The following is a 10,773-nucleotide window of genomic DNA, read 5'->3' as shown; positions in this document are numbered from 1 at the left end:
TGTCTTTAAGGGAAAGAAGAGCTATGGAGGAAACAGCTCACTTTTACTGTGTGTGTTGCTGAAGGCTAACCAAGCTGTAGCATACTTAAAAAATCCATTGTCATCATTTTCACCAGACTGCTTGAGAAATCTGGGGCTATCTCACTCTCTGACCCTGAAGAACTGACACGGGGACAAGCTCTTCAAGTCTGACTGAAGCGTGATAGGCTGACTTCGGGGAGACCAGGTGTTTCCGTGAGGTGTCAGAGGCACTGATGGTGCCGGGCATGGGCCCTCATTGTGAGCAGCAGAATCCAGTGCTGAGCTCTTCTGCACATTCATTAAAATCACTACCAGGTAAGCGTAGATCTCATTCCTTTTTTCTCCAGGTTAAACAGCCCTAACTGTTCATAGTCTCAAACATGATATCCAGAGTCCTACACCCTCCTGGTAACTTCTAGAAGAGATCACTTTTTGAAACCTTCAAAATGGAAAGCATACTTCAATGGAATCAGATCGTGGTAGATACCAAAGAGTCTTGATTATTATGAACTAAAACCTGCTATGAATATAGATTAAGTACATCAGTCTTTGTTTTTTACTGGCCAATAACACAAAATGAACTCAAAGCCAAATTAATCTCCCATTTTGGGCTGGGGATTTAGCTCAGTAGTCCTGCTGCCTGCTTCACAAGCACAAGGTCCTGAGTTTGATCCTTGTTACCAAAAAAAAAAAAAAAAAGACTCTCAATCTCCCCATTTTTCAAAATACTGAGTTCTTCAGCCACTTTATCACCTTTACCCTGTATTCTTATAGTTAATATTTTATATTTTTGAGCTAAGATTTTACATTTTCTCTGTGGAATTCCATCTTGTTGGCTTCAGCCTACTCTTCTGTCTTGAGTTTGTGGTTCATCACAGACTTCAAGACTCCAACTCTGCATAATTCCAAACTATCAATCTTCATTCAGAGTGCTTGACCTGGTACCTCGTAAACATGGTGCAGACAGTGCAACACTGGAGGCCTCCTTGGATTTAATTAAAACTCTTTGTCAGCTCTGTGTGAACTGCAACATCACCAGCCACAGTACGTACCTGTCTGTGAGGAGGTCAAGGAAGACCTGGGGCTAGCGCTTCTTTACTATTTATTCTCCTTTTATTGTTTGGAGAGGGGTTCATCAAAAACTTGTAATGGGAATTATCTGGTAGTGTCAGATGAAAGGAGCAATAATCAGCCCATAAATGAGACTCTGCCCACCTCTATGTCCCCCTGCCCCCCAACAAGTGCAGTGGGTAACAGCACAGGCATTGATGCGAGGTTCTGGTTGGGTTACAGGTGAATTCAATCATGTGCTGTTTCATTTTGAAGAAGCTGATCTCCCTAATCTCTTCTTCTCTTGAAGTAGGGTGTTAGTCAACAGGTTTGATATGAAAACTAGGTAAGAACTTCAGTGAGGAGCATCACATGGCGAATGCTGGAAGACACCTGTGAGGCGTCTGTGTCATTTCCGAGAGCTCGGTGGCCCTGTCTCGCGGCGGTCACCCTTGGCACTCCTCCCTCTTTGACCCTGCAGTGGACTTTAGATTGACTTTTACCAGCAGCAGAAACATCATGGTGCCCTTTCTGTGTCTAATGGGACTGAGATGGCCTGGGGGCTTCTCTCCTGTGCTTGGGGGGTGCCACAGCAGGCTGATAGTGGAGTCCCCCACGTGGAGGAGCCCATGCAGCATGTGAGAAGGTCCTGTGGCAGGATCTGCTTTCCACGTGTCCTCACATGTGGGAGGGGCCACAGTTCCTGCAGACCTGTGGTAACCTGCAGCCCACACAAGGCCTGTCAGGGTCTATGTCCCGCTCCCCCGCAACTCCACCAGGGTGCAAACCCAGACAACAACAATGGTTCATCAAGTACTTAGTGATACGTTTTTCTTCCTGATGCACACATGGAAATCATTTTCTGAATATGATTTATGAGTGTTTTATGTCTAATGAAAATAATGTCCTTAATGTAAGCACCATTTTATTCTTCAAATAACTCAAATGCATCTAAAAATGCAAAATTTATCATCTAAAGTGAAGATAACCTTGAGATAAAACATCAAAAACCACTGTAAACTCTTCCATCTTACCATTTTATACTCCTTCCAGCCTCTTTGGAAATCTAGACTCCCATCTTCACGATGCTGAATTACAGTCCAGCCTCCCCCATTCACATCCATATTGCAAAATACCTGACAAAGGGAAAACAGAGTAAAGTGAAAACTATACTTCTTTTAAAGAAACATGTGCCTGATATGTTTCAAAACAGAAACAGTTTGAGTAGGCCCATGAGAAGAAAAAAATGTAAGTGCACTGGAAACTGTTAGCAGATTGTTACTGGTGATTTCTTCCCATAATTCATATCTGAGTTACTTCTGAATACAGTGCATCAATAATGTGTTAATTACTTTTAAAATTTTAGATCAGCTAAAAATTAATAATCTCAGTCTTACACTATAAAGCTATTTTAAAAATCCTCATTTTAAATGGAAACAGTTTAAATTTTAAAATAACTAAATTTTCCAAAGTTACACAGCATTTTATGACCAAAACATAAGACGTGACATTTTAAAATCTTCTATTAAAATGGCAATATCATAAGAATAGTGGTTTGGGAAAATAATTTTTAAAATTATACAAATTTTACTATTTCTTATTTTATTGCATAACAACTATATACTTAATAGTGTAATAATTATTCTTGATTGCTCAGTGTTACATTAGAGGGAAGAGTGGGTCTTTGGCATATGGAGAACACATTTTGCTTAACTTCTAGTCATGAACAGTAAGAGGAGAACATGCCATACTGTAGTCCTTCTGATTGCAAGAGAAGCATTTCTTTCCCATGTGCAAAAGTTATAGATATCTTTCAAAGACTTAACACTTGCTTCAATTCTAAACACAACGGTATTTATTTAAAACTTGGGGATTCCCTGTGCCCACGGGAAGCTGCTCGGTAAGGGGCACCCCTGGAGCGCAACCGCAGTGGCTGAAGAAGAATGGACTGGGCGTGGGCCACTCCGGGGCCAGGCCGTGGGGCTCCACTCCCACAGCTGGACAGGAAGCTGCAAAGAGGGCTGAGGGTGTGCAGAGGATGCACCACAGCCAGCAGGCAGCAGAGCACAGCTCTCAGCTCTGGTTTAAGGGGGCCTCAGCATCTCCCTGAGGCCTTGCATTGGAAGCCCAACAGCCAGAGGCGGGAGAGCCATGTGGAGAGCCACGGCGACTGCATTCAGAGGATGAGTTCCTGAGTGAGAGGAGCTGAGACCCGTGTGTGTCCACAGGGACAGGATACCTGCTCTCCGAGGGTTTCCCTCCGTCCGACAGCACCCTCCTGACCTCCAGGCTCAGGGTCTGACAGCCCCAAGACTGTAAATGCTAAGTTCTCCCTTTCCCATGCCTCCCTCTGTAATCCTTTCTCTCTCTCTCTCTGCTCTTTGTCCTCAACGTGACCCGAGCTAGGCTTTCGTCCTGTTTTATTCTATTTATTCCCTCAGTTACTCTTTTCTTCAATAAGCATTCTTGGGCACTGAGTCTGTTTCACAACAGAGGATATTATGATGAATGAAAAAATGGGTCGTGTCCTCAAAGCACCTCAGGTTTTGATGATAACTCTTCATGGGATGCATAGGACGAAGGGGACATCAGAGTTCATAATTTTCAACTCTAGTGGCCTGAGGAACAACAAAGAGAGAGGCTGAAGTGAGAGGTTTAGAAAGAGAGCTTATCGAGTGGTCAGAGCTGACCTACTGGAGACAGGCAGAGCCAGCATGGGTGAGAGAGGAAGGAGTACGAGAAGAACCTTTGGAGCCGACGGAATGCACGTCCAGGGCCAAACTCTTTATATGCATTTCCTAACTTAATCTTACAGCTTTCTAAAGAAGGCATGTTACTTCCATTTTAAAGATGAAAAAACTGAGGTTTAGAGTTTTTTGGGTAGCTTACAGATGGTCATACTTAACAATTAACACTGGATCCAGGATTTAGACTGGGTTTAGGGTTTGAAAGCTATGTTTAGCTAACTTGAAATTCTGGGGAGAAATCTGCTTGGAAGATGCAGTTGGTCACACACAGACGGTGCTTATCTAAAGAAGTAGAAGAGCAGGGTCTGGAGCTGTGGAGTGCAGTGGGGAGCAGAGTGCAGCACGGACTCCAGGACAGCTGAAGGAAGGCAAACAAGTAGTCACTGACATGCGGTTCCTGGTATCACTGCTGCTCTCTCCAGGGCCTTGGGACAGTGCTTAGCCTCTTGTGGGCACGGAGTTAACTGGTTAATAAATAAAGATGCGATATGGTAAAGTAAGAAAATGTGACTAATGCAATGCAAAAAAGCTGTGGCTGGGCGTGGAGCTGTGGTGGTGACAAAGTTGTTCAAGGGTTTGAGAGAAGTCGAGAAAAATAAAAGATGATGAAAACCTGCATCTACATCTGAAATGAAGGAGGCGATTTTGGCCAGAGAGAGTGCAAGTCTCCTTTGACGATAAGATCATAGCACAGTGCAGACAGGCATGATGGTAACTCGAGAGAAGAGGCCAAGTCTGCATTTCCCAGAGAAATTTAAATGAAAGTAAAGGGAAGCGAGATGTCAAGGAAGCACACTAATGGGGGAACTGGCACCACTAATTCCTCAGGTAAAGTTTACCTTACCTTCAGGGCTTAGTCCGAAGCCCCCTCCCCTCCCTTCCTTCCTGACTTCCTTCTTAGAGATCTGCACTTCCTACTGGACAGTTTGTCAAACTGTGTTTACAAATTATGAAGTCTACTTCATACTCAGAGTAAGAATCACCACTTACAAATATAGACCACGTGGAGAAAACTATGCTGTATGGTTATTAATGACTGATACTCATTATTGAAATTCTGTGCACTCTGAAAATCAAACATTTTAAAGAAAGACAGCTTGCTGTGTAACAGGCACCGAGTGACTCGCAGAGTGACTCATAGAGGGAAGGCGGGCTGGTCTTGCAGCTCAGATGAAGACCAAAGAGAGCGTAGCTCTGTGGAGGTAGCAACTGCCAGGCAGAGACAGTTGCAGGGCTTTGACTTCTGCCTCCTAACTCTACAAAACCTCAACAGCAGCAGGGTGATGGCTGCCACCAGGGGACGGTGGTGCAAGGGAACTGGAGGGACTCAGTTGGGATGAGGCTCGGGACTGGGTGGCCCTGGTTCAACCTCTCCCTCTGCGTGCTCTGCTTGGCCAGGGTCAGGTGGGCTCAGAGGAGGCATTGCACATAGAGGTTTGAGCTTAGCGTTGGGCTTACAGCGGGCCTTGTGGTTGAAGTGGGCTTTGTCACTGCCTCGCTCTCAGATATGTCCCACAGAGAAGAAAACACATATTTATATTATGCATTAGCTACTGTACGGTACATTTATGTATTGTCCTAATTTAATATTCTTTAATATGAACCAATATTTAATGCATTATATTTAATTTATTATATTTTGGTTATTGGCTATAATATCGCAATGATGCACATTATTTATAATTTATTATAATAATATGGAATATATAAAACAAAAAACAGCCAGCAGTTCAACAGACTTTCCTTATGATTATGGTAAGAATTCTACTTAATAACATTGGCATCCCTAATCTTTGATCACTCTACTTTTTGCTAGGTATCCATGTAAGAAGTTAGATTCACTTTTGCAAAAACAACTGCTATTCAGTGGGCAGGCTAAATGGCATCTCTCCATGAAGGAAGTTCCAGGAACTGGATGCCTGGTTTCCTCAGGGCCTGCAGCCCAGGCGGCCCGTGCTCTGCGGCCCTGCTGTCCTGGAGATGAGGCAGCCTGGAGCTTGAGTCCTTCATGTGACTTGAGCTTAATTCCCTCCAAGAAAGGACAGAATTGGCTCCAGTCCCAGGCAAGGTCAAAGCTCTCTAGCATTAAACACCTTTTAACATAATATAAAGGCTTAACCCCAAACAAAAAGGGGAAATTTGATTCACATAGTTTTTATGCTTTTATGGTCCATACAAGTTGGAATGATTAGCCTTACAGATGTTAATTACTCTTCCATAACCTCAAATGAAAAGAGCTCAACACATTTGCTACAGACCTTTTCCAAGAATTAGGGGAATCATGAGTTCAGAAACAAATTTTTAATATTTTACAGTAAGAGTTATGATTTAATGGTCTATTTTCTTGGATGAAAGTGAGCTGGCTATAGGGCATTTGGTTTTAGAAACTTACGAAATGAAAGGGAAAAAATCCTGTTTCCTACTACAATCCATCCATGGGAATTCAGAAAGAAAATAACCACAAGCCACGAATACCAAGAAAGCAAAAAGGAAGATGTACAAGATGGAATTCTCATTTTCTATCTGCTTGAAAAATTAAATCGTCCTAGAAAACCACCCCTGGCCTCCACATAACATTTGGAGACTACACTTTTTAACCTTTTACAACCATTTCTTTTTTGGTCACGGAACAACATCCACTGAAACAATAACTGTGTAACAATTCATTCACACATGCAAGTCTTGCACTGCCCAGAAGAGGAATGACTTCTGCTGATGGCTACTGCCATTGTCCCACACAGCCCGAATGCACTAACCTGTCCATGTCACCCACACACACTTGTGCTGTTGTGAGGCCTGTGTTCAGTCTCCTCCCCTCTGGAACTTCTGAAAGGGTTACAGTGGACAAGGCTTTACTCGACTTTCCTAAGGGTGCCTTCTTAAGGGCCTTTTAAAAAAATCTGTGATGCCTGGTCATCATGAAAGAGTAGAGGCCTTAAAAATGTCTGTTTGCAGCACTTTCTATATAAATTTGAGAGAATGTCCGTGGTTTACGTCTGGATGGGAGCAGCAGTGGAATTGTGGGTGGGAGCCTGGTGGACTATCCCAAGCATACTAACTCACTTTTCTAATCAGAGGGTCTTGCTTCTGTTGCTGGCTTCATCATCTGTCTACAGACCCACAGGCACTGAACTTTCCTCACCAGGAATGGGAATCGTGAGCCAGACCTTATTCCAAGCCAGCGTGCAGTGTCTGGGCCAGCACAGGTGGGCGTGTGCTTTCTCTCCAGTGGGGACAAGGTGGGCACCTCTCCAGGGCTGTCCAGAGAGCCATCGAGTGGGGGACATACAGGAATCATGCTCGGAACAGCAGTATCTAATGACAACAAGAGCTGCAAAACAAACGTCTCATCTAAAACGCGTATAGCAGGCCGGTCTGGGTAACAGAGCAGTGTTGCTTCTTGTGAGAGACTCTGTGACCACAAAAGGGGCAGAATAAAGCAGCAGGAACCTAAAGTCTGGAGGATCCTCTGTATCTCTCCCCTCAGCTCGGCACCCTTCACCCCACATTTTGGTTTTCCCGGGTAAAACTCAGCCTGGGGACCATCTAGACCAGGCTGTGGGGACTTCTTTCCTCAGAAATGCCCTTTTCTGAACAGCTTCTCCAGGAGACAGTCGGTATCGTGGATTTAATATTTTAGGCTTTATTTATTCAAGAGCAACTCTGAAGCTCCATCTTATGCACAATCCATCACTGTGTAGAAGTGTAGGTTTGCATCATTCTGTCTTGATGAAAAAAACCCAGTGCCAGCCATGAACTCATGAACAAGATGAGCCCTACAGACCCAACTCCTGGGTAGATACAGAAAGGCTTCCTGGGCAGCTGGAAAAAGCAGTGCTCTTCCACCCACCAGGGACGGCGTCTCTGCACAGCCCAAGCCCTCTCGTCCCACACATGTTCCATGGGGTCGAGCTGTGCTTCCATCCGAGGACACGCCTGGGCCTCCAAGTGCGTGTAATGAGCTGCACTTCACTCACGCTGCCGTCTGTCCCCAAGGTCCACCTGGTGATGGGGTAAAATGTCTACAATTTGAAGATCATCAGTCTGAGCACCTCTTGAAGTACTGCATCTTGTATCGGAGTATACCGTGGGATCTGTAGGACTGACTTCATTTCCAGGGCTGAGTCAGAGTTACAGTGAGGCCGACACCCAACACGGGCTCTCCTGGGGCCGGGACGGCAGCACAGTGGAGCTAGGTCTGATTTACTTCTGCTCCTTTCCCTCCTCCTCCAGGAAGCTTTCTCGCGCTCTTTATGTGCTGTGGTAGAGTGCGTGTGCACGCGTGTGTAAATTTAAGTGTGCACATGATTTCAGGACATCCGAAAGACTGCCGCAGCCTGAGCTCCCGTTTCCAGACTTCCGGGGTATCTCCGCAGCTGCTGTGGGATCTTGTGTTTAGTTTTACGTCATGGAGCCCATGAGGAAGGAAACTGGGCTCGGAATCCAAAACCAAAATTAGCTCCAACCAAACTTATTTCCTGGGCAACTGCGAGCGCATTACACACACTTCTGCGTCTTTCCCGCCATGCCCACCCTGTCCCTTGCCCGGCTGCAGGACAACAATGACGGCCTCTTGAGAAGAACATTTTGTCCAGAAAAGAGAGAAAATGAGGATCTGCCTGTGATCCCTAGTCTAAGGACTGGAGATCCTGAAGTCAGGAGAGGACCCCGGTAGGGAGATTGCGTTTGAGAGCCTGGACTGGCATCCAGGGTCCCTGTGGGGCAGTTTTGGGATGCCCGGAAAAGCATCTGCAAGGTTTCATCCTGGCCTAAGAAAGGTGTCAGATCTACTGTGGAGCATACAGGAGTGTGGAAGAGGCCAGCAGGCCATGCACCGTGCACACATGCAAGGAGACCATGTGAGCATGTTCCTGCCTCCTCAGCTCTGGGCCAGAGAGTCACACAGCAGTGCAGGCCTCAGGGGACGTCACCAGGAGCAGGGGACTGGGGATGTCAGATGAATGCTGCCCCATGAGGGCAGTGTGCCTCAGACTGGGCATCTGTTCAACATCCGCCTTGAAGAGCAGGGTGCTTGTCTCGGTCCCAGCCTCCCCTAGGACTCACCTCACAGCTCCCCCGGTCCTGGCTTTGAGGGTCTGCACCTCTGGAGCGACTGGGGTTTATAACTGTGGGTGTGAAGGTCAATCTGCACACCGCCTGGGAGCTGATGGCTTCACACCCAAGTCCCTGGACAGTGAGTGCCACCCACTGATGGTGCACAGTGGATGCACGGCAGGAAGGGCCTGTGCTGTGGTAGCACATTATAGCAGGAAGCCGGCATCCGCCAAGCTGGCTCAGGGGCCTGTGGGACTCCTGGAAGCTTCTCCTCCAACCCAGTCTTTCATGTAGAAGTGACAAACAAACCCTTCAAGATGGCGAGCTGAGAGAAGGTGTGCCCTCCCGACTTTAGGAGGAGCTGCAGTCTGTAAATGACGGCAGTACGCAGAGGGTCAGTGCTGTGAAGGCCCCAAACTCTTCCCACACACCTGGCGGAGGCATCCTCCACGTGCAGTCTTGCAGGGCACACACACCTCAGAGCAATATGGCACCCAGAGGAGCAGAGAAGAAAGGCCAGATAAGGTGAATACGGGATGGGAGGTGCAGGGGTTGGAGGAGGTCTGCAAACAGGGTCTAAACCCAGACCCGGGAGTCGGCGTCATGGCGGGGAGATAACTCAGGAGAAGACACACATACATCTGCTTTAACAAGCTCACAAATCAATCTGATCACCCAGCAATCCAACTAGCATCTGCTTTACATCTCATAAACAAACACTCTGGTTTTACCTTTTTGGGTTCTGGCATATTATTAATATAAATAGTGTAGATTCCACTTTTATTAAAACCAGCTTGATATACATCTGCACAGTCTCTAAATGGTTTCTCTTCCTCTCTTTTTCCTCCCTTTAGCAAAACTGCAAAAAAAAAAAAAAAGATTGCAAGATATAAATGAGAATATCAATACCATTAGCATCCATGGACTCCAAGTACAGCTAAGCATGTATTTCTCTGCTACACACAAATGTCATTTACACATTTACTGAAAAGTTAAATAGACAGACAGTACTACAATTAAGGTGACATACAATTTAAAAACTGAAGAAAACTGTAAAGCAGTGAACACTGACATTTTACTTAATTTCTTATTTTTTGTTTTTCTACGTATCTTTTGCAATACATCAATTCGAGGAACACAGGATTGGGTCACATAATACCTAAAATTTATGTCAGTGTTTTCTGTAAATTTCCAAAACTGTCTTACCTATATTCCATAGGGAATATAGTTTTATTTATTTGTTCATCTTTTGCAGCGCTTTGGCTCAAACCCAGGGCCCCAGACACACTGAATGTCCTACCACCAAGCTGCACCCCAGCCTTGGCAGCTTTCAAAAAACATCAAAACACTTTTGTGCATGTGCTGCTGAAGTGAGCACTCAAAACACTTTTGGAGAACAAAAATTCAAACAGAAATGTGGTATAGCATTTAAACATTGAAAGTGGGTACTGCTGTTCTCCATTGCTTTTAGATTCAAGAGCACCTTGAATTTTTCCTAAAATAACTCTCAGTTAGATTTGGAAAGTAGAAGAGTTTATGACCCATTTTAACTACCTAGAAAGGAAACTGCACTTTGTCCAGTGCCCTGAAGTCAAATCATCACAGACGATACACAAATAAAAGCACAGACAGATGAGTATGGTTTTGAAATCAAATTATAAAGGGGGAAGAATCTCCTTAAAGCTAGAAGCCAAATGAGGGCAGGAGATTTTATTAGAGCTTGTCTTTATTTGGAGCCTTATTTCTTCTTCAGTTTTATCCATTAGTAAGTTCTTATTAATGAAAGAAAATAACTCATTTAATAGTCTTAGATTGAGATATATGTGCCATTTATAAAACATTTGGATTTAGGATTTTCTAATAAATATATATATATATATATATATATATATACACATAT

General features: G+C 44.8%; 1 protein-coding gene across 2 annotated transcripts in view; it reads right to left on the bottom strand.

Annotated features, from left to right (window-relative positions):
- Angpt1 (angiopoietin 1) overlaps positions 1-10,773 on the bottom strand; it is a 178,383-nt gene that overhangs the window by 30,458 nt on the left and 137,152 nt on the right. For both annotated transcript variants that reach the window (XM_010615722.3, XM_010615721.3), the window contains exons 5-6: positions 9,605-9,732; positions 2,106-2,207 (exon numbers count right to left, since the gene is read on the bottom strand). In XM_010615722.3, coding sequence (XP_010614024.1) covers positions 2,106-2,207; positions 9,605-9,732 — 230 coding nt within the window. The remainder of the gene's footprint in view (positions 1-2,105; positions 2,208-9,604; positions 9,733-10,773) is intronic.

This window comes from Fukomys damarensis, unplaced genomic scaffold (genome assembly GCF_012274545.1).
Source record: "Fukomys damarensis isolate Sample0158 unplaced genomic scaffold, DMR_v1.0_HiC HiC_scaffold_5, whole genome shotgun sequence".
NCBI classification, from domain to species: domain Eukaryota; kingdom Metazoa; phylum Chordata; class Mammalia; order Rodentia; family Bathyergidae; genus Fukomys; species Fukomys damarensis.
Note: the sequence above shows the minus strand (reverse complement) of the source record. Positions and strands in the feature narration are given on the sequence as shown.